At 33.1% G+C, this 25,446-nt stretch overlaps 1 protein-coding gene across 1 annotated transcript in view; it reads left to right on the top strand.

The window, feature by feature from the left end:
- The window catches only part of LOC6570317 (transcription factor SOX-6), a 63,348-nt gene extending 39,019 nt beyond the window's left edge, over positions 1-24,329 (top strand). The window contains exons 5-6 of the mRNA XM_001996515.2: positions 20,511-21,614; positions 22,149-24,329. Of these exons, the coding sequence (XP_001996551.2) occupies positions 20,511-21,614; positions 22,149-23,108 (2,064 nt within the window). The 3' untranslated portion in view covers positions 23,109-24,329. The remainder of the gene's footprint in view (positions 1-20,510; positions 21,615-22,148) is intronic.
- The last annotated feature ends 1,117 nt before the right edge of the window (positions 24,330-25,446 follow it).

The following is a 25,446-nucleotide window of genomic DNA, read 5'->3' as shown; positions in this document are numbered from 1 at the left end:
ATATTTATAGTGACATTATTTTGACAGACAGGGGTGAGGAGTCGACGAGTAAGGGCTGGAAAAATCGTAATAAATCTGTGTTAAAAAAATGGAACTTCAGTTTCGAGTTGTGTGCCGCAGATGACACATTACAATTTAAATGCGTGGATTACATTGGGGGCTAAATCGTGGATTTACAGTAATAACAAAAAAAAAAAAAAATAAATAAATAAAAGACAAAAAAAAAAAACAATTCCCAGGCAATTAATTTTGACATGGTGGCTGGGAAGCTGCCAGTTGTGGCACCTGTTCAACAATATTCCCCGAGAAAGGGGAGATTTCTGTTCCCCCAATTTCCCCAATTTTCCGATACACAATTTTCGGTTTGTGGCAAAAATTTCGCTTTAACAATTGAAACTCAAACCCACCCAACCATAATCGAGCAGCAATCCGGCAATCCAAGCCCAACCACCGCTGTCCCATTCAAAAATGATTAGACATTTATTGTTGTTGTGCCAGAGGTTATGGATGAAGATTGATGATGTCTATTGATGATCGTTATTATCCATATCATTGCCAGAACAGAGCAGAACCGAGCTGAATCGAGCTGAACAATCACACGTGCCTAAATAATATACATACATACACTCCAGGACAATATTATAGAGGAATAGAAAAACTCCAAAATAAATTCAATTAAATCAAATTATAACTATTTCAAATACATTTTTGTTGTATTTTTTACAGTTTTAAAAGCGTTTTAATTTATAAAAATTTTAAAATTTTATTACAAATTTATAAAATACATTTTTGTTTTATGTTTTAAAGTTTTTAAAGTCTTTTCATTTGTTATAATTATTTAAAATACAAGATATGAATTAAATTATACAAAATTAAAAGCGAGAAATTAAATTACAAATTTCAAATAGAATGAAAAAATCAAATATAACATGTAATATATTAATAAATTATGTCAATTATAAATTACGGGCTTATTCTTCTGGTGAAATTTCTAAAAAAAAAGATCCGAATGCTTATTTTATTTATTAATTTACTGTCGATTAATTTGTTTAAATAAAATACAAATTTAGCACTTTATTTAATTGTTTCTTTTTATACCCATTGAACCCATTACAAATGGTTAAAAGGGTATAATGGTTTTGTGCAAATGTATATAACAGGCAGAAGGACGCATCTCCGACCCTATGAAGTAAATATATTCTTGATCAGGGTCTACAACCGATAAGTCGATATAGCCGTCTGTCCGTTTCTCTGTACGAACACGCAGATCTCAGAGACTATATAAGCTAGAGACTTCAAATTTGGAATATATGTTTTCGTATACCAGGCGCAGATCAAGTTTACTTTATTTTATCGATAACTGCATCTGTTTCTCGAATATCGATATATTTAAATTTCCGATAGCAATAAATGCAAAAATTTTAAAGGCAGAATTTTCTAGTTAATACAGAATATACGCATATGTATTATGTATTATGTATTAAAGTCGAAAATATATTCTCATATTGATCCCATTTCTATCAGCGGTCGCAAGCATTTTCTGTATGCATCAATATGCGAGCGCATGTGTGAGAAAGAGATGGCATGATAATCGACGCGAACATCAATATGTTTTTGTGAGTGTTCTGCAAAGCTCTGCTAGCTGCGGCTAGCTATATGTATATACATATATGTATACATATGTATGTATGAATAATCTCTTTTTTGTCGGCAGAGTGCATTTGCAGACCTGCTCACATTTGGGTGAAAAGCTTTATAGGGAAATTTGCCAATAATTTTAGAATATATGTGTATAAATGTATAAACTATATTAATATAAAGAACATATTTGTATATCCATGAGTGTATGTACACATGTGTAGGAAGAGAGAGAGAGAGAGATAGAGAGAGGGAAAGAGTAGAAGAGGGAGTAAGATAAATAAGCAAGGACAAGTGGAAGCAAGTGCAAGTCTATCTATCTTTATTCTTTTAGGGGAGATTTCGGGGTTTGTTGCCATAATTTGTGTGCTCATTGTTTGATGTGGCACAAAGCTGCTGCTACTGCTGCTGCCGTTGCATAGAATTGACATTTGGGTGCTACTTTGGCAACAACAGAATAGAACTTAATACAAAACACAAGCGATGCGACAATGAACTTCTAATTTGAATGCTATTTTATGCTTTGTTGTGCCCAGATTTAATCATCTCCTGCCAAAAACGCCTGGGCTCGTTTCCCATCATTAGAGTTGCCATTGTTTTCGCATATGAATGGGCAACAGGCTCAAGTTCGCTTCTCTTTCTGCTCTCTCCCCAGGGGGTAGAGAAATGGATGTGGAGCTAGGAATGTGGAATGACGACAGGATTTTGGGCATCTATTTTTCTATTTTAGCTTAGGCTTTTGTCTTTTTTGTCTTTGAAAAAACCATCATCATAATTTCTACAAATCGTGTTTTCAATTCAAATTTCAATTTCCCCAATTTGTGTGCGAATTTCCTAACCGGGAATAAAACAACATCCCCCCCATCCTACGTAATCTACCACCTGACGATATGTGGCTGCCTCGTGCGTGTCCCGTCAACGTCAGCGTGAAACGTGAACTAACTTGTAATTGAATTGACGCCAGGACACACACAGGACACAGTAAACAGGACACAGTACACAGGATGCACAATGCTGCAGCAAGTTCAAATTGAAGTCGAGAAAAATCATGTAAAGAAAGAAAAACAATTACCTCGAACACACTGGGCGGTCCGGAACCATATTAGTACCATTACAGGTACCGGTACGAGTAACGGTACCGGTAGGAAGGCCCTCCACACACACTCTCATGTCCAGCACTGAAAAAATACGCAGAAATAAAACTCAATTTATTATTCAGTATTTTATTATTATATTTATTTAATTATTTATTTTGAAATGATTATGATAATTTATATTTTTAAATACAAAAACCAGCGTTTTTTCTTAATTTTTATTATTTTAGTGCTATTTTATTTATTTATTTACTCTATATTTATTATTAATTTATTTTTGAATTCTAAAACTAAAGTTTTTCGCTCTTTCCCAGTCAGCCAGTGTTTTTGTTTGCTTAATTATCTAGTGTACACGGTATGCTTAACATTCTTCTATTCACTTACTATTAAACATTCGTATTTTAGTAATTCTCATATTACACGTTAATTTGAAAATCAATACAAATTTGATTACTTCTTGCCGAATTTTAGAAAGTGTTTCCTTTAAAAAAATACTTTCATTTCTGCTTACTTCTTATAGAAAACCCCCTTTTCTAATACTCAATTTATCATTTTTATTTCTTCTTATTTCTCAATAATTGAAAACTTTGCTAAAATAAATGGGAAAATTTCTTTTCTAATAGTCAAAATATTGCTTAAGAAATTAGTTGTCAAAACTTCATTTTGTTGCAAGAAAACTGTTTCAAAAAATATATATTTTTTTAATTTTTTCATTTAAACAGATTTAGAAATGTATTTCTTAATCTTAAAAATTATTTCTAAGAAATATCAAATAATTATTTCCAATTGAAATAAATTTATTAAAGATATGTGAAAGTTATTAAAAGGTTTTTTCTAAATTTTGGCTGAGTGTTTTATTGTGGCTGCAACAGTTTGACGCAGCTTCACACCCAGCTCAAATATCGCGACTTTTACTGTAGACCTTTGCACTTGACATTGGCCGCACGGCGGGTGGGCTACGGCTACGGCTACGGCTACGGCTACGGCTACGGCAACGGGTTCGTCTCCGGGTCCGGTTTGGAGTTTGGAGTGGGCATCATAATTAGAATAAAGCCAACGTCGAGTGGAACAATGGTGTGGCATCATTGTCGTCGACATTCTTGCCGCTTGCCGTGTGCCAGTCCCTTTTGCAAGGAAAGTCTTTTCGCTTTTGCTTGCTACGTGCAACATGCCCCGAGGCACGTGCTGTAAGCATGTCGGCCACTCAATTACACACTTACAGCTCTCAATAGGTGCAAAATAAAAAATATATATATTGCGAAAAACAAAAAACATTTTAAAACTGATACGCAAATCATTTTTGAATACATTTTGTATTCAATATGTTATATGAATTGTTAATTATACAATATAATATTATAATTAATAGAAGTCGAATTTTAACTGTGCTAAATTTTAGTTTACTTCACAGGCTATTTTGATTTACTTCATTTTATTTACATTATATATTAAACTATATATTAAACTATTTTAGATATAATTATCTCCTAGATTTATTATATTCATTATTTGGTCATATTAATTTTAACGCCTAAGTTAATTATTACATTCTAATTTCATATTAATTAAATTGTTTTATTTTGTTCTACAACTTGCAGTTTTTTTTAAATCCTTACACAATTTTGGTAAACTGTCTTTGGTCCAGAATAAATAAATAAAATAATAAATAAAAATCTACATTCGATTTATTTATATTTATTTCTTTATTTATAAAATAATACAACTTTTTAAACTATCCGTTTCCCTTATAACCAACTAAGGTCAGTCGACACAAAAAGTAACAAAATTTAATCAAACTCATTTTAAAATTAAATGTAAAATTATATATATAAATTCAAAATAAGAAATATTTATTATTTACTCATTTATTTATTGATTTATTTATTTATTTACCCTATCCGGCTTTAATGCCAACCTATACATTATTTCTTATTTTAAATTAAGACTCTCTCAACTTAATTACAATTAGAACTTTCAGTCATAAAAACAGCACTCATATCACACACACATACACATACACACACACACGCACACTCGCACACACAATAAACAATGAGTATTTGAGCACTTTCAAATGAAAGAATAACTGAATAAAACAGAAACAAAAAAAAGGCTTTAGATGAGGCAAAGATCTCAGCTCAGGGATACCCTATATTTTAATTTTACTTTATTATATTTAATATTCCGTATATTTCTTAAGCGAACTTAAATTAATTTAATTTTTTTTTATTCTGCTTATTATTCTGTATTATTCTTAAGCGAACTTAATTCAAATTTAAATCACTCATTTAAACGATTACTGAATTAAGTTATTATGTCCACTATATATTTTTTATTAATCAAATAAAAATATATAATTTATTCATATGTTTTAACGCTGATAAAATAAGTATTTAAATATATTTATATTTACATAAATGCTTCCTTCTGTCGTCTGGGTGTATAATACCAATTTTCCTTACTTTCCACTCGTACAGGGTACAAAAAAAGAACAACAACAACAACGAGCGAAAACTGAAAAGGCTAAGGGAAATTAAAAAAAAAAACATCTGAAAAAAAACATGAACAGCAGCAGTTTATTATTATAATTGAGTTGGACTCATTTGAATTTTACGCCACTTTGAGTCTCAATGGAAACACAAAATCTGAATAATCAGTTTTACATTACATTTTATTATATTTCATTTTTGAATTAAATATTTCATTTTCTTTGCTGCAGGGATGGAATTTTCATTCTCTTTCTCTTTTTATCTGTTTTCTCTTTAAAATGGAAATCTTTTCAATTCAGCTCTGATAATGTAATCATAAACATATGTTGGGGACTATATCTATTTAGAGTATATCTCTAAATTGAGAATGCCTTATTGAAATGATTGAAAACAGATTGAAAATGTTAAAATAAATAGTAAAAATATAGTTAAATAGTTAGTAGAAATATATTTGAATATAAGTAAAATAAATAAAGTTTAAAAAAATTAAATAAAAAATCTTTAAGTTAATTAATAACTAAACTAAAACGCTCAAAAGAAGAGTTATGATTGAAAGAAGTTTTCATAACTTTGCCCAACTGCCAAGTAATAATTTTAGATATAGGAAATAATACAATACAATTATTAATAAAACTAAAAAGTCTCAAAATATTTATTTATTTTATTACATTATTTATTTAAGTATATTCAACAAAATTCAAGTGTCAAATTAATTGTGATCATTCAGTTTTAAAAAATAAATATGATTCAAATAATAAACATGAAAATTACGATTTTTAAGTATTTATTTATTAATTGATTTAAATTGAAAAAAAAGATTATGTATTTACTTTATTTAATAATAATAGTAATGTTTGCAAAAAAATTATTAATGTTATTATTAAAATTATTAACATCAAAAAATTTTGAAGGTCTTTAAATATTTATTTATTTTATATTTTTTATTTTTGAATAAATTGAAAGTTATTCGCTCAAAGTAAAATTAGTAATAAATAAATAAAATTAATAAAAAAAAATATATATATATGATATATAGAGTATTCCTCAATAACCTTTTTATTTAGCAAAACAATTTAAATACATCTGGCAAACTTGACATTATTACTATTTGGGTTCTTTTGCCCCACTCAAACATTCAACTTCAAATTGTGGCATGAAAGAAAATGAGACTGCCAATGAATGATGATGAATTTATATAGCAACAAAGGCAAACTCATTAAAATTGAAACGGAAACACACCCCTATGTGTTGCTGCCACTGAAGCTGCCTCTGATGTTGTGGCAAATAGCAAGGAGCTGTGGAGGGTTGGAGAGAAAGCACTTTGTATTTTGCTTTAGGGATTAATCACATTATCTGCCTAAGCGATCTACGATATGTTTCTGTCTGTTTTTTAATAGATTTTTAAATAAAATAAAAAAATAAAAAGTATCACAACGGGCGATTGTGCAACGTTTTGTGGCAAAAGATATTGGCTCACATAGGGGTACAATAGAGCCCCCAATAAAAATAATAATTTAAAAACAGCAGATACACTGAATATCAAATAAAATAATTAAGAATGCTGTAATTGAGTTAGCGCAACTAGAAAATACCCGGTATTTGTACGGCGTTTATTGCTATCGTTGATCGATATATATCGATATTCTTGAAACGTGACAACGATTAAATAATATAGCTTGTAGATATATAATAATAACAAAATATAATATAAATACATATTTCATTAAAATATAATATAAAATAAACTTAAAATGTATAAAATATAATATAAATATATTTATAAATAATATAGTATAAATATATTATAAAAATCGCCTATTTCGTTAAATTAAATTAAATTTTTAATTTAATTTCATAAATTTTATACTTTTCGTATTTGGTTTTTTAATCATCGGCTTTAGTTGGCTTTAAATAAATAAAGTAAGCAAAAATAAAACCATATAATAATTGGAAATACAGTCTATGAGATTCATTTGTGGATCAAGAACATATTTACTTTACGGATTTTCAAATCTTTCTTCTTCTAAATACTTGATACTTTTTTCTTATCTATTTTTAAATACGCTAAATGTCATTAAATGAATTAAGAGGTGTACAGTCACCGTATCAGTCATAGTCACAGTCACCGTGACCGTCTCAGTGACGTGGTACTGTCACCATAATAACAAATCACAAACAACAAACAACAAAAATGCCAAAATTTTTTCACAAAAATATTGATGAGGAATAATTTTTTTGAAGAAAAACTTTTGACAGCTCAACCACCCCCCGCTGACACCCGTGGAGGGTGTGTGGGGGGGGGGATTGTGGGTAGTAAGTCAATGAAGCGATGACACAGCGTGTCATCTGTGTAATTTGCAGCATTGTGGCAGCCACAGCCACAGTGCCACCTTTCAACGGATTTGTGCCACATCCTTGGGGATTGTTTTTGGATTGTCGAATTGTCGATTTGTTGGATTATTGTTGGTTTTTGTGGCATTCTTTGCCGCTTTGGGCGACAGTCGCGTGACAGTGACATTAGACATTACACATTACACATTAGAATTAGACATTAGTCATTGGAAGCGGCCAATTGGGAATCTTAAACAACAACAACAACTCTTCTTAAGCCATCGATGCTGTAGTGCTTGCAAAGAAGAAGGTTGCGGTAGTGCGGTAGTGTTGCCTAGGGCGTAGCTTTGACTGTTGTATTACACTCAAAAAAAAAAAAAACACAATATAGTAAATTGTTCTGAAAAACAAAACAAATAATTTTTAAATATTAGTAATCAAATTTATTTATTTATTTTAATTTATATTTTTTATTTACATTTTATTTCTGTTATTTAGAAAAAAAAACTCTACCTGAAAAATAAACTGCAGAATTAAATACTATAAAAAGGTTCTCGTTTTTATAAAAAAAAATCTCTCTAAAATGCAGCAAGAAATAATAATTTTTAAGTATTATAAAAACAAAATAATTTAAATAAGCAAGTCGTTATTTCGATTTTCTATTATTAAGAAATCAATTTGTAAAAAGTGGCCATCAAAATAATAAGATATTAAAAGAATAAGCATTTTCCAAAATACATCAACTGTAAAAATGCTCTGGCTCTTGCAAATAATTTCTACATTTTGGGAATAAATCCTTATTTAAAACAAAACTTTCTTATTTGCCATATCTTACTAAAATGACTCTGCAAAATAATAACTTTTTTTTTTTTTTAATAATTTGTAAGTATTTGATATTTAAAGGAGAACATTCTTAATTCGATTTTTTAAATGTTTTCTGTTACTAAGAAATAAAATGAAAGAAACCTTCTTATTTCTAACTATTCGTAAATAAATTGATTTAAATGAGAATTGAAGAATGAAAAATCCTTGGGTTTGTCAAGAGAGTTTTCAAAATAGAGTGAGGAGCTTAACATTTAAGTGGGTCTTTTTTCGGCCAGTGTTGCGCTCACTTTGAGCGAGTGCGTGTTTCTCGGCTTATCTTCTTATCTGCCAATGAAATTTAATGGCATTCGCAGCCAAATTTTCGGCGGTTGCCAATTTGACGATTTGTTGCTGACAACTTGATAACAATCCGTCTACGTCTACGTTTTCCTCTTCCTCTCCATCTCCCTCTCCCTCTCTTCTTATACTTAAACTACGCACCCTCTTCAAAAAGCAAAATAAGTTATGGGTAATAATACATATATAGTTGCAAACAAAAATCAGTCATCTTTTTGAACTATTTTATATTAAAAGCGTACAACTCTCAAAGTACTTACCAGGTAGTTACTATAAGGTAGGTTGGGCATTCCTTATTTGCTTCTTTTTCTTCTCTCTCTGCCACATACAGAGACATATATATATATACATATATATATATATATGTATATATTTAATTGAATTATTATTTATTGATTTTATTTCATTTAAATTTGTAATTTATATTTTTTTAAATAAAAATAAATTTTTAAAAGTAATTATTTATTTAGTTATTTGAATTATTCACTTTTGATTTGAAATCACTTAACTTATAATTTTAAATATATTAAATAAATAAATAGCTAAGAAATAAGTTTGGGAATTCATTGAATGCCTATTTAATTATTTTAATAATTCACTTTTGATTTTATATTATTTAACTCGTAACTTTAATATTCAATTTATATATTTCAAATCCCTTTTAAAAATCGACAACTGTTTATTAATGAATAACAAAATGTGAGTTTTAGATCTATTATTTAATAGATTTACTATTATTTATTTATTTTAACTATTCACTTTTGATTTTATTTTCTTAATTCTAATAATTTAAAAAAAAATGGATTTTCTGAACTGTTTTTAGTCCACATAAAATAAAAGAATAACGCTAAATTAATTTTATAGATTTAGTGAAAGCCGGTTAGTTATTGTTATTTATTTTATTATTGTTTATTTAAATAGTATTTTATATCTAAATTATTTTGTTATATTGAATTTGTATGTTTTTAAAATTGCGCACGGTTTTCAGTCAACATTAAATTAATTTTATAGAATCATATTTATAGTAAGATCCTATAAGAAACTACATTTAGTGCAAGCTAGTGTTGTCGCTGATGCAGGGTTGCCACAGCACTGGGCTTGCTGACCTTACTTAAGGGCAAAACCCAAATACATTTGCATAAATAATGAGCTTCGGTTTCTCGATTATTTATTTAAGCGCGCGACGCGCCCCGAGAAGCCCAAGCATAAAACAAAATAATAATAACAAGGATAATAATAATAAAAATAAAAAAACGAAACGAAACAGCCCGACACTTAGGTCCTAAAAAAAGAACAGAAGCATGACCAGACCAGGACAATTTCAGCACAACTCTTTTACAAATTTGCAACCCCCGCCAAAAAAAGAGCAAAAGATCCGTGTATGATGCATGACTTGAGGTCGTCAAAAGGACACGAATATGTTTGTCCAAAGGACTCGGATGCTGGGGCAGGAATAAGGGATGTTGGGAGGGGAGCTGCAAGTAGGCTTATGTGTGTACACTCTGAAAAGTAATCGAGCTGCAATTTATCATATTTATTTATTTGTTTATTTATTTAATGTCAACTAAAGTCAGTCGACACAAAAAATACAAGAAGTAACAAAGCTGAATTAAATTAAATTTTAAATAAAAATTAAAATTATACATAAATTAAAAATATCAGAAGTATTTATAAGATTTCTTGGGGTATTTAAATGCAGAATGGTCCAACATTTATTGCATGAATTGGAGAAGCCCCAGAAAAACCCCAATAAGCCCAAACAAAAATAAATATGTATTCTGTATAAGGCTTTCTAATATTAAAAGCTGCTCACTATTTTTTATTTTATATTTTTAATATAAACTTAAATGCAACAAATATTAATTATTATATTAATCAATATTAATTACATTTATTTCTTATTTGTACTGATATAAGTCGACATGAATACATAAAAATTAAAGAAATAATTTAATAGAAATAGAATAAAATAATTTTATAAGAAAATAGTATAATACTATAATAATATTAATAAATAAATAAGCACTAAAAATTTAATTCAATAATAATATAATAATAAGATAATAAGATTAATGAATGAATAGAATAATATAATAAAATAATAGTATATTATCATAGTACTATTAATAAATAAATAAGAATAGTCAAATACAGATAATGATAATAAATATTAAGATAATAATATATTCAAATTAATAAATGAATAAAAACTAGATACAATTAATAATAAATTTAATTTAATAAAATTGATGAATGAAGCTTTAAATATTTGAAAATTCGGTCAGGGTGTTTAACAGTCCAGCAAACTCAACACCAGACCTCGCTACTGTGTGTGTGTGTGTGAGTGTGTGTTTGTGTGTGCGTTGTGTGCATAACAGTAATTTCACTTGTTTATCTATGATGGGAGACACGTAAATATGCGGAGCAGGTTCATCTTTCAGCTTTCATTGTGCGAACAACATTGGGGAACAATTTGCGCCTCGTCTCCCTTTCGCCAAAACTCCTGCCACACCCCCGCCACGACCCCCACTCAGTTGTCAATGAATATGAAATGAGTGTGTCTCCAGCATCAACATCAACATCAACATCAGCATCAGCATCTGTGAATCAACTCGACTCAATTTCTGTGGCAACAACAAACAAAGCAACGCCACAACAAAGGCGTTGAATGTTGCTGCCACAGACACACACACATATATAAATATATATATATATATATATATGTATATGTGTATCTATATATCTGAACTGCAGTGCTGTGTTTGAATGTCCACTTGAAATCTGGTTATTGTGTTGCATTTGGTTGCGTTAATGAGGTGCTTGCTGCTTTTTACTTTTTTGCTTGGTTTGTGCTATTTCTCTGCATGTATCCTGTAATTTATTAAATGCACTGCAAGGGGTATGCTCAGTTTTGTGGCACACAACTCAAACTTCTTCTCCCATATCTACTACGTCTAAATATATAATAATTTCTAATAATTTAGAATTATTTTTTTCTATTTATATATTCAGCATTCAAAATTGGTTAAGGATTTTGAGAATGTTGTTTATAAAAATCATATTAATATTAATCTGATAATCAGCTGACAAATATGAACAAAAGTTACAGATAATTTATATAATTCTATTAATTCATTATTCAGCATTCGTAAAGTATGTTGGGAATGTTGGAAATTCGCTATGATTATTTTTATTGCTCTATATAGTATAAAGATAATTTAATTTAAATATTAGTTTTATTAACATTTAAATTAAAACCTTTTTCCATTCTGTAAATTTCTTTCGGATTTATTGGGCTATCTTAGATATTTCAATTTATTTTTATACCCTGAACTCATTAAAAATGGGTAAAAAGAGTATAATGGTTTTGTGCAAATGTATATAATATGCAGAAGGAAGCATATGTAATATTGATCAGGATCAACAGCCGAATCGATATAGTCATGTCCGTCTGTCTGTCCGTCTATCCGTATGAATACGCAGATCTCAGAGACTATAAGGCCGAGAGACTTCAAATTTGGAATATAGGTTCTTGTATACCAGGCGCAGATCAAGTTTTGCTTTATTTTATCGATAACTATCTCCGTTTATCGAATATCGATTTCCCATAGCAATAAATGCAAACATTTTAAAGGCAGAATTTTCTAGTTAATACAGAATATACGCATATGTATTATGGATCAAATACCAAAATTTCATAAAGATCGGATAAAAACCACGCATGTTAAAATCGAAAATATATTTTCATATTGATATCATTTCTATCAGCGAACGCAAACAGTTTCTGTATCCATCAATATGCGAGCGCATGTGTGAGAAAGAGATGACATGATAATCGACGCGAACATCAATATGTTTTTGTGTATTGTATGTGTATTCTGCAGAGCCCTGCGACTAGCTATACGTACAGTGTCTTACAGTTCAAATGAAACAGCGCCTAGCAAAAAATTTAAAGTGCTATAAGGTTTAAACAAAAAAACAAACGCAAAAATGTTTAAATGCCAATTTGTTTTATGTTATATCACGTTTGAAAAGGAAACTTCAGTTTTTATTAAAATATTAATTAATTAACTAAAATTAGTCAAAACTTAAAACATATCCAAAATACATGTTACAGTTTTTTTGGAACAGTCTTGGAAAAGCAACATATTAGGTGTATAAAAACTTAAATAAGGATATTAATACCTAGTATGATATCCTTTAGCCTTAATAACTTCTCTTAAGCTATTATTCATGGAAGATACCAGCTTCCGGGTCATTTCTGGACTGATTTTGCTCCACTCATCCAGCAGAGCATTCTTGAGATCGGATCTGTGATTCCGGATGTCATTTTACAGCAGAGCCCACAAATTTTAAATAACATTTAAATCTGGAGACTGGGCCTGTGGAATTATCATGTGGAGGCAGTTCCAGATATGCCAACACTGTACTAATCCGGACTTATGCTTGGCTGTTGTCCTGGTCGTTTTCGTGGTAGATCTGGAAAGTACGCCGGATTCCTAGCTTCTCGGCAATTGGAGTAAATTTTCCTTTAATATATTGAAATACACATTCTTGTCCATTGTTGTTTCAATGAACACCAAATTTCCGACGCCGGCTTCCGAGATAGATGCCCATACCATGATACTTCCTCCGTCGTGCTTGACTGTTGCCTTTAGGATTTTGGGACTCAGCTCAGTATTGGACTGTCGCCACACATAATTCCGCCCGTCTGACCCAAAAATGTTGAATTTGGACTCATTTTCAAATATGTGTTCCAGAACTCCAGACCCTTGTCCAAGTGGGTTTTGATGAATGTCATATTAGTCCCTTTATTTTTTGCGCTTTAAAGGGCTTCTTTCGTGGTACTCGGGCATTAAAGTCATGGTTCCGCAGAACCCGGCGCACAGTTTCCACACTGCACTTTTTCCCCATTTTATCCTGCACCTGTTGGGTCAGTTTTGGAGCCGATAGACTGGGATTTTCCCTAAATTTCCCGATGATCCTCCGCTCCTCCTGTTCGGTGAAAATCGCGTTTGGTGCATTTCTGCCCTTGTCCTCTATCCGATTTTCGTCGACGAAGCGCCGAATGATGTTGAATACAGTTGTGGTGCTTAGATTTACCATTTTAGCTATTTGGCGATGTGTATATCCAATCTTGAAGTGTTCCAGGATGAGATTCCGTTGCTTAATGGTAGTCCGTTTGTCCATAGTCCTTGTTGGCTGGTGGCACCCGAGATGCAGGATATAACTAAACTGACTACGAAGGATTGGTCTATTTATTCCGAAAATAATCAACCAGATGTAAAAAATCCGGGTTTTATGGCACCTAGGTGTCCATAATGCCACTGCTCGAAATAATATGTGACTATAAATTAAGGTACTTTTTTACATAACCCCACCTAGCAGGTGGGGAAACCCCAGTTTATGGGGGTCATATAGTCATTTAGGTGGTTAATATATGTACCTACCATCGGTTTTTGGAATTTTTGAAAAATATTGGATAATTAGTTTATGGCAGGCAATTAAATTGTTTGCTAGGCGCTGTTCCATTTGAACTGTAAGACACTGTATATACATATACATTGTCGGCAATGCGCACTTGCAGACCTGCTCACATTTAGGTGAAAAGCATTATAATTTACCAATACTTTTAGAATATATTTAACAGCTGGATTCAGGATATGTCGTAGTCGAGCTCACTCGACTACAGCACTCTTACTTTTTGTTCTCAGTGCTAAAAAAATGAGTGGACATGCAGACCTGCTCACACTTGGGTGCAAAACAAGTTAAAGAGAGATTTGCCAATAAAACTAGAATGTATTTAAAAGCTGGGTTCAGAGTATATCGTAGTGGAACTCACTCGACAACAGCACTCTTACTTGTTTTAAATATGAAACAACGAAAATGCTTAAAAATTCGAAGTAAGAATAACAAACCCATATAATTATATTTTTGTATTCTAAATTTTCGCAAACTTGAAACTGGCACAAAAAAACCCGTGCCTTTTACTTATTTATATATTTAAACAAATAAAAAAGTAACCAAATAGATTAAATTAAATAAAAAATTAAATTAAATTTTAATTTAAAATAATAAGAAATATTTACAAGATTTAGAGACATTTTCTGATGAATGTAAAAGAGTAAAGATGAGTAAAGAAAATTATGATGAAAATGTTGTCGCCGGAATTGCGCATAATTGATATTAAACTGTCCCCATTCCCCAAAAGCAAAAACGAACTAAGAATGGAAAGAAGGAGAGCTTGATCTTTGTCATTGTTGCGAGAGCGAGAGAGAGCGAGTGGAGTTAATCAATTAAATAAGATTTGATGTTGCCTGGCAATGCTAGCGTGATCTCTCTCCCGCTCTCTCGCTCTAATTCGTTAGTTGGCATAGGCAAATGAAGTACGAGTTAATAATGAAAACATACAAGCAAAATACGTGCATGAATGTGTGCGTGTGTGTGTGATCGACTCGCGCCCGGCTAAGCAAACGAAATAGAAACAAATAAGTAAATACAACAGTCAAAAAAAATACAACAACAACAGCAGCAGCCGGCGACGAGCGCAAGGCAAACACACAAAATGAAAATAACGGAATAAAACAATCAGCAAATTGTCCTTTGATCTTTTTCGCCCTCTCTCGCTCTCGCTCACTCCAACTGCAACTCCGACTTGTTGTTTTTGCTTTTGCTTTTGATGCCATAACCGAAATTAACAAGTTAAACAAATAAAACGAATTCAAATCACATCTATTTAATTTGCTTCGGGTGCCCCCAAAATAAACACGCCTTTAATCAATACACTAAACAAAAGCCGGACATAAAAATTTCCCACCCTTTAATTTCCCGAGGGTTTGGTTTGTCGCTTGTTCTTCTTACATATAAATTAGCACAGTTCTTATAACAGTTTTGCTTGCTTTGTTTGCTTCTCATTATACGTGCATGTGTGTGTGTGTGTGCGTAAAGCTCTAAGCAGTTGAACTAATTTGTTTTGTGTAATTTGAATGGTTTGCTAAAGCGAGATGACAGCATATGACAAAGGTATTTACGATCGGGAGCCCAGCGGGAATTTAGAATCACAAAAGAAAGCGTTAAATTTAGTGGAAATGTTTACAGTTTTATTTAAGTTGGAATTATTTTCTTAAGACTGTTGAGTCTATTTGTTAGCGTCGTTATATTATTTTTACGCTTAATTTTTATTTATTTTTTGCTTTTGCAATTTTTATTACATGTGTATATTACAATTTATGTGCCTAAATTGTCGCTGGATAATTACAATCGCTGGCTTAAAAAGAGACACAATTAAAAAGATAACCGAGAGTGAATTAGAATCGCAAAATAAAGCGTTAAATGTTACTATACAAATTTATTTTAATAAGATTAGAGATATTTATAAGATTTATAAGATGCAAGTTATAATCGTTATATTTTTAGTGCTTAATTTAGTGTAGACTTGAATCATATCCATATCTGCGAAAATAATATAAAAATAATTATAATAAAATAAAAAATAATTAATTAATAGAGAAACATAAATGAAATAAAATAAATAAAATTTAAGTATATTTATCTATTTATTATCAACCACATCTCAAACGCAAGTTGATGAAAAGCACATTTATTATCTCTGACTCACTTCTGTTTCTGGGTCTGGACTGTAATTAAATCTGCTCAGCCGTCAGGAAAAAGAGGAAAAAGAGGCCAAGATGAGAGACTCTTTTGTCAACTGTCCCTCGATGATTTTTCTGGGTTAAATCATAATTGCTTCCAATGCTTTCCAAACATTCCAATCAGCATAGACATAAATCTGAAAATAGTCCCAATGATTTCCAAACATTACACATAATAATTTGTCATTTTATTTAGTTTTCATTTTCCATTTTTTAATGTACACTTTAAAATTTTTCTGCATTTTCATCCAAAATTGTAATTTTCTTTTTAAAATTTTAAGTATATATAATTTAAGTTTTTATTTATTTATTTTATTTTTATTAATTTGTGCAACAATTTGTCTTTATTTATTTTCTTATTTCTTGTATTCCTCCAATAACTCAAAATAATAATTTATAATTTTATATTTTTAATTATGATTATTTTTTCATTTAAAATTGTAATTTAATAATGCATTTTAATTGTGTAACATTTAATTTATAGGATTAATTCTTATTTTATTTATTATTTAATTTGTTATTTACTTATTTTTTTCAACAATTTGTATTTTTTTTTATTATTTTGATTTTCTAATTGCTTCCAAAAGCCCAATTCCCTTCCTACATATGTGTGTGTATTTATAGCTAAGTGCATTAGAATGCACACACACAAACTCATATAACATTTGTTAAATGGCGACGGCATTGCCAACAACTAAAGAAAACTGTTCAAAACACATATGAACACACGTACACACACACACGCACACACACACACGCACACACACAAGTACAGATGTGCAATGTATATCTTTTATTATTAAGTAAATACGCAGTAGGTACATATGTACGTAAGTGTGTGTATGTGTGTGTGTGTTGCTCGTTAAGCGTCAGCCAACCGAAACGCACAATGGCAAAAATAATTGACGAGACAATTGGCTGGAGACAAACCATCGACGTCGACGCTGACTTCGCTGCTCACTGCTTGCCAGGGTTTCCAGCTGTATATACACAAAGAAAAAAGTGGGAGGAGCTTGCAGCTTGCTGCGTATTGTATTACACAATAATCTTTGTGTGCGACGCTGACGTCAACGCCGACGCCGGCGTTTCTATTGATTTTTGAAACAACGGCGAAGCTTTTGTTTTTTTTTTCTGCCAGCTGCCAGCCAACCACAAAAGAGAGAGTGTGAGCGAAACAGGGTGCTAGATTGCAACAATGTGTGCGCAATGTGAACAATTGAAAAAAGAAAAGAAGATAAATTGAAGAACGCCCCTCGTCGTGTCCTATTGTGTGTGCGAGCGAGAATGCTGCAAAGAAAAGGCGTGCGCTGCTCTCTCGCTCTCTCTGCAACCCTTACAGTCGCTCTCTCCCTCTCTCTCACTTTCTCTCTGCGCATTCATTTTATTTGCATATGTATGTTTATTTTGGACATTTACATTTACACGCTCTGTTAAATAACATTTGACAGTGGATTAAATGCTGGTCACATATGCTGACGTCACAGCGATTATTGCTTTTAATTCGCTCACCCTCGCTCTCTTTGCTTCTGCCCCTCCCCCTTACCCATCACATATTCATGCTTGCCTTGGCTCTTGGCTCTCATTGCTTCCCCCTCCACACTTTACACACCTTCGCACTCTTACTTGCTTCGCTCTCTTTACGTAGCCCCTCTCGTCTTCCCACATCTTCTCCCACGCTCACTCATTCACTTACTAGCTCGCTCTGTCCCTCTCGCTCTCTCTAACGTTTTTGACCTGCGCAGTTTGTAAACAAAAAAAAAACAAAAACAATAGCTGTATTATTTCCAACAGCCGCAGACAGATTTTCACATGGCCGACCACGTCGTCGGCATCAGTTCGTTACGATGTGTCGCTGCAAACGGTAAAAACGAGCACGAACACGATTGCGAGTGCGAGGCAAAGGTAACAAATAACGAACAACAACAACAACATCAACGTAAAACGTTTTTGACTTGCGAAGCAGTCGAGCTGATTCTGCTGCTTCTTCTTCTTCTTTGCAAGCTTTTGTGTTGTGTGCGGAAAACAAAAGCAACATCAGCCGTAACGTAACGCAACGTAACGTAACGGTACGTAACGTAACGGTACGTAACGTAACTCAACTGTTTTCAGCCAATCAGGCGAAGTCGTTCGCGAGCCGTGCAGACAATTGACAAAACACACAACACACGCACGTACAAATTTGTGTATGTGTATTTGGCTCAGTCATTGCAGTTGTCTGCCAGAATGGAGTACAAAGCACGCATCATTTACGTTACGTAGGCGCTTAACCATTATTCAGATTTTACTATGCAAATGCAAAGCAAAAAGTGACTCAAAAAAAGGAAAGAAAAATTATTAAAATCATTTGTGCAACAAGTTATAAGAAATATATATCTATATATTTATTTACTGAAATTTTTAAAAAGGCTTCTTAAAAAAATACAGATTTTAAGTGCAAAATTCAATTAAAACTCAAATTAAAGTTCCAAAAACTACTTATGTGTGTGTATGAGTATAATAAACAATTTTTTTGGTACTTGAATCTGCAGAATTTTAAAGAGGTTTTATAAATTATGTAAAATTAAGAGTGCATACAGAAATTTATAATTTGAAATGAAAAATGAAGAATATAAACTATTTGTTTATTATTTATTAATTTGCACAATTATTAAAAGGTTTTTCTTAAAAATATCATTTAACTATTAAAAAATTAAAGAAACACAAAATTTTTAAAGGGTATTTCTAAAAAATGTTTAATAAATACTTATTATTAGTTATATATTTACTAAAAACCGTTGAATTATTTTTTGTTGATTATAAAATTACAAATGCAAAATTAAATTACAATTTGAAATGAAAAATGAATAAAACAAAATAAAGCGATAAAATAAACATAAATATATCATAAACTATAAGATAAATACAACATAAATAATAATGAAATAATAGTGATACAAATACATGGAATATATAATAAATATTAGCATAATAACAAATGCAATTTATTTAAGAAATAACAATTAAAGAACTAAACAATAGCAACTGGTGCTATTTAATTTCCAAGCAAATTTTTATTTCTTTAAAAGCATTCAATAAAATTGTGCAAAGGTCTGTAAAACAAAAACAAAGGAAGCAATTCTGAGCATAATCTTCTACCTCTGTAATGCTTACAATAGAGTTTATCGCCTAATCAAATCAGACTTCTCTATTTCCATGAACATTGTGTGTGTGCGAAGGAGACATCCTGATAAATCAAAGCGAACGTAAGACGTAACCACAAAGCAGACAATGCATTTATTGTACGATGTCTTACGTCTGACGTTCGCTTCGATCAATCTGTATTGTATTGTCTGCATAGTGACGTAAGGCAACGTACAACTTGGCTCTATTGCACACACGAACCGATCAGTTGACTCAAATGAGGTCGTGTCTGATCGGCTTCTGGCAGGCACACTTACATATATACATATACTTGCGTAGGCCGAAAATGTTTGGTGCAGCGACTAAACGATCGAACCTTGTTGCAACTCAAGCCATTCTTACTTCGGAAATAGAACATAGTGCAAGGCTTGATAACATATACAAGCCTAGATAAGCAATAAATGCTGCAAGGCTTGTATGATCGACTTGAGCTTGTGCAAATTATATGTTGGGCAACAGTGGCGATCGAACTTGTTTATTTTCGTTCGCTCTGTCCGTCCGCTACGAACATAATCTAAATTCAACTATAACTGACTGATTATTTATATATTTACATAATTATACTTCTAATTTATTTGTTCTACTTAATATTTTATTTTATTAATTAACAAAAAACATATTCAAGGAGCAGAAAATAGCTTATAAATCAAATATAATATTCAATTGTATTAGTATTATTTATTTATTTAGTTTATAAGATGTTTTCATACAAATCAATATAAATAAAATAAACCAATTAAATATTATTCATGTGCGATCGAACTTGAGTGCAGTGCGGCGCTCCTGCAAAACTTGCAAAATGTGTGATTTGTCATTTTTTTATTTACAAAACAAAGAGTAAAAATGAATTACATTTAATTAAAAATACAATGAATTATTAAATGGAAAATAAATAAATATGAAATATTTAAGACGAATTTAAAATATTATATTTATTTACGGACTTGCTTGTCTTCTTCTTTCAGGCGCAATTCGAAAGCATGACCGATATCAAGACGAACCTACAACGACAGCAACAACAACAGCAGCAACAACAGCAACTGCAAACTGTACAGCGAATGCATCAAGAGAGCTGTTTACAAGAGATGCACCAGCAGCTGACTGCACAGTTTAACAGCAGTCAGTGCTATGCAACGCAGCAGCATCCACAACAACAACAGCAGCAGCATGTCCAACAACAACAACATCATCCACAACACAATCCACATGCGTTGGTTGGTTTGCCTAACAATTTGGTGCCGTTTTTACCATTCCTGCGTCCGCCTTTGCCGCCAGCGCATCACATATTGGGCGGCGGCAGCCAATCACATTATGGCCAAGGGCACGCCCATGGGCACGCCCACAAGTTGGCGCAGCAGCTGCAACCGATGTGGCCAACAACGGCATATATACAAGCAGCTCTTGCCGCAGCTGCGGTGGCAGCCACAAATAATAACAACAATAGCAGTATAAATAACAATAATAGCATAAATAATAACAATAATAATAATAGCATTAATAATAATAATACAGAGAATAATATTAATATTAATCACGGCACAAAGTTTGCCGCCGATGTGGCGCCATCTGGCGGCGCTAGCTGTTCCCCCTCGAATTCACCTCACACGCACACACACACATACAGTCACAATACACCGCCCGATTCACCACAGCCGAGTCAGCGCTCTTCTTCGCCCGGCGCACACAAATCCAGCGAAGACACAAACCCAACAAGGAATCAGAGTCGCAATCGAAATCGCAGTCGCAGCAACAGCATCGATGACATGGTTTTCGATGCACCCTTAAATCTTTCCAAGCCGCGCGCCTCGCCCGATTCATCGCCCCGGGATCACCGGGGGGAGCAGTTGACTACCCTGGCGCCAAGTTCACCTCTCAATTGGCATCAGCAAATCGCGCAGACTGCGGCCAATGCTGCGAATGCCAATGCCAACGTACCCGCCCCTGCCCCGCCCCCGCCACCCACACCTGTTGCCGTCGCCGGCAACATGCAGCATCAACATCAGCACCAACATCAGCATCAAGCATCGCCTTTGTTTACAGATGTGGAAGCGACTTATTTGCAGTCGAGGGTAAGTAAAAACTTTAAATATTAATATTATAAATAATAAATAATAACTAATAAATACTCGTAATATATAATAAAGAAATAGATAGAGACAGAGAGAGAGAGAGTTAGAGAAAACAGTCGGTTAACAGCCGTTTAACAGATGAATAACAGGCAATATTTCTTAACATTTCGTCTCTCAAAGTGCTGTAGTAATATTTAAATAATTAAATTAAATACTATTTGAGATTATATTATTGTATTAGTAATTGTATATTAGTTAAATATTTCAACTCAATAATAATAGAGTAAATAAATAAATATATATATATATAATATTACAATAAATAACACAATAACACAAAGTGCTCAAATAATACTTAAATATGCAGAATTAAATATTATTTAATTAATTTTATTAAGTATGTAAATTAAGATTAAATACTTACGTAAAATAGAACATATCAATTTAAATATATATTAACAATAATAATATAATAATAATATTAGTTAAATATTAATAATTAATCAATCATTAATTCACTCCTCTAAATTGCAGAGCCGCTTGTGGAACCCGAGCAACTGCAGTAGCGGCGCACCTGTCAGTGTTGGCAGTGTTGTCACCGATGCCACTGCTGCAAGAGGGGCCGGGGCAGGTGTGGCGCGCGCCGGACGCACGAGTCGCGACTCAATCAACAGTTGCGGCAACAGCTCCGAGAGATCCGCGGTGCTTGATGCCGACACTTGCCACGTGCACACCCAGCTGAGTTGTGCCCTGCCCACTGGCTCCGCCCAGCCACAACGACACAGTCACGGTCACAGTCACAGTCACGGTCACAGTCACGGTCACGGTCACAGTCACGGTCACGGTCATAGCAAGCCGCACATCAAGCGACCGATGAACGCCTTTATGGTGTGGGCCAAGGACGAGAGGAGAAAGATATTGAAGGCCTGCCCCGATATGCACAACTCGAATATATCCAAGATATTGGGCGCACGATGGAAGGCGATGTCCAACGCCGACAAGCAACCCTACTACGAGGAGCAGTCGCGTCTCTCAAAACTGCACATGGAACAGCATCCCGACTATCGTTATCGGCCACGCCCCAAACGCACCTGCATCGTAGATGGAAAAAAAATGCGCATCTCCGAATACAAAGTTCTCATGCGCAATCGTCGTGCGGAAATGCGACAGCTCTGGTGTCGTGGAGGAGGTGGTGGAGGGGGGGGCGCCTCAACGGCCTCAACACCCGCCGACTGCTCAACCGGGCCTGGACAGGTGGCTGCCTGCCTGTCAACCGCTGCCGCCGCAGCTGCCTATCATCTGCAGGAGCTCAGCCAGGCTCAGGCGGTGGGGGCGGGGGGGGACTGCGAGACACCTCCGCCACCATCTTTAATTGTTAACGGACCAGGCGGGACCAGTGGCGGATACTATTATCCGCCGGAGAGCCTGTCGCCGTCGGGCTTTTCTGAGGAGGACATGGAAATGGCAGCACTGCGGCAGGATGCGGACGATTAGATCTGTCCCCAGTTGCAGCTGCAACTGTTCCCAGTTGCTGATATTTCCAGTTGCAGCTGCAAGTTCCTAGTAGCTGTTAAGCTGTTCCTAGTTGACGATGCTGATAATGCCCAGCTGAAGCTGTTACCAGCTGTTCCCCAATAGAACTGCCACTGCTCCCCGTTGCTATATAACGGAAGCTACGAAAGCTACGGAAGCTGGTGACGGGGTAGTGACAGGTAGTCCAACTTTGGCATTTGAAAGGTGTCAGGGTGTCAACAGGGAACCCTAAACGTGCCCGCAAATCTCATAATCTCATTTCGGGAAACAAGCTAAATTTACCAACTCCCATTGTGAACTAATTATAACCGTTTCGTGATGCTAACGGTTGCAATTCACAATTTGAAGCGATTTTTTTCATTAAAAATTTATTTCCGTTTTGATATAATAATAATCGTTCCTATAACTACTTCTAGGAAGTTATAAGCAAATTTCTTTATCGGTTCTCAATTAAACTTTAAATTTATAGAAACGCTTTTATTAGTTCATTTAATAAACGGACTAATAAAAACCGTTACGCTAACTGATTCTTCTTCAAAAAACATCAGATCAGATCAGATCAGCATCAGTCAGTCATCAGTCAATTGTATTTCAGTTTCGTTTTTATTCGATATCAATTTCCGGTTAAAGTTATCGAAGAGGTTATCGAAGGCTTTCATCAGTTCTTTTAATAGCTGACTAATAATTGGAATTATTATTAGTTCATTTGGTACTAGACCAACAATATCCATTCTTATAACTGGATTCCCTTATCGGTTCTCAATTTCAAGTCGTGCCGATTTTATTTTCTGCTATGGGAATGGAATGGGTTTAAGTTATACAAACGGTTGTTATTTATGTAATTATAATTATTGCAATTGAATGAATTTCCAGTATCAGTTCTCAATTGAGTTTAATTAATTTAATTAAAGGGTTGCGGTATCGCCTACGGTTTCAGGGTTGACACCCCCATTTTAAATACAACAAGAAACGAAAGAGCAAAAATTTCAATTAAGACGCTCGCGCAAATAGTTGCTCGAAAACAAAAATGGTAAAAAGAAAGGAAAAAAAGAGAAAGAAGAAAAGAAAGAAAAAAAATCAGGAAAGCTTAACTCTCTAAAGCCCAAAGCTGCCTTTAAAAAGCTTAAGTTGATTTTCTTGAATTTTATTATTCATAATAATAAAAACTACAAAACATATTTTCCAAATCTATTTTTTTAAATTTGTATTTTGAATATTTTTTTAAATTACTCCATTTTATGCACATTTGGGTGCTTATTGAGGGTTATGCTTTATTTTTTTATCAATTTCTGACTTAGCAATATTTAGAATTTTTGTAAATAAACAAGAGATAAACATTAAGATAAAGATAAACATAGCAAATAAGAATGGAAATATAAAGTATGCTAAAAAACTTTGTGTGCTTAGGTCTTAAGTTTCAGTTCAAGTGCCATTATAAAACACACACAAACAAACACACCCACAATACATATTCGATAAACAGAAAGATATAGGGTATCTAGTTATATATTTAATTTGATAGAGTGTTTCGTAGTCGTCGAGAATTAATCGCTGCAATTTTTGTGCCATTCACGCACCAATGCCATATAGCAAAATATTCATTAAATCGTAGCTAGCTAGTAACTTGGATCATAGCTATTGTAGTCCGTTTTCGTAAGAGTACATATTTGTATTCTTATATAGATGTGTGAGCACAATTCGATAACGATAATGATAACAATATCATATCGTTTATATTAAATTAAAGAAAAATACTTATGAAAAATATCGAAAATATAAATATTATCATATAAAATAATATATATATATATTTATTCACATATAAAATGTGCTTACCCAACATAAATATGTCAAATAAATCGATAAATGTACGTTGACCCGCTCGCACATTAACCAAGTGTTAGACGAGAGAGCAAAAGAGAGAGAAAGAGAAAAAACAGCAGTCCATTCAACAGTAGCGGTCACATGAATTGTAGGCGAGCGGAGCATTCGAACGTTGAGCAGTCTTCTCCGCCTTTTGCACCGTGAGCTCCTGCAAGTGTAACGGCGCCCTCCTGCAGAGGCTGTTGTTCGATCGGACTCAAGCGTTCGCTTTGAGTTCGAGTCGAGTTGCGCAACTAGCTTCCAACTGCAATTCAACAATGACTGGCGCCTTGCCTTGCTTCTTCGTTTTGCTCAACTCATGTTTAGCTGCTGCGGCAGTTGTTCGATCTAACTGCATTTGTAAATATTTATATTTATAGGTTAACAGCACATTTCATATGTGTGTGGGACACACACACACACACATGCACACAAA

The sequence above is a fragment of the Drosophila grimshawi genome, unplaced genomic scaffold, assembly GCF_018153295.1.
Source record: "Drosophila grimshawi isolate 15287-2541.00 unplaced genomic scaffold, ASM1815329v1 contig_80, whole genome shotgun sequence".
Taxonomy (NCBI): Eukaryota; Metazoa; Arthropoda; class Insecta; order Diptera; family Drosophilidae; genus Drosophila; species Drosophila grimshawi.
The sequence above is the reverse complement of the archived record's forward strand: the minus strand, read 5'-3'. Positions and strand labels throughout refer to the sequence as shown.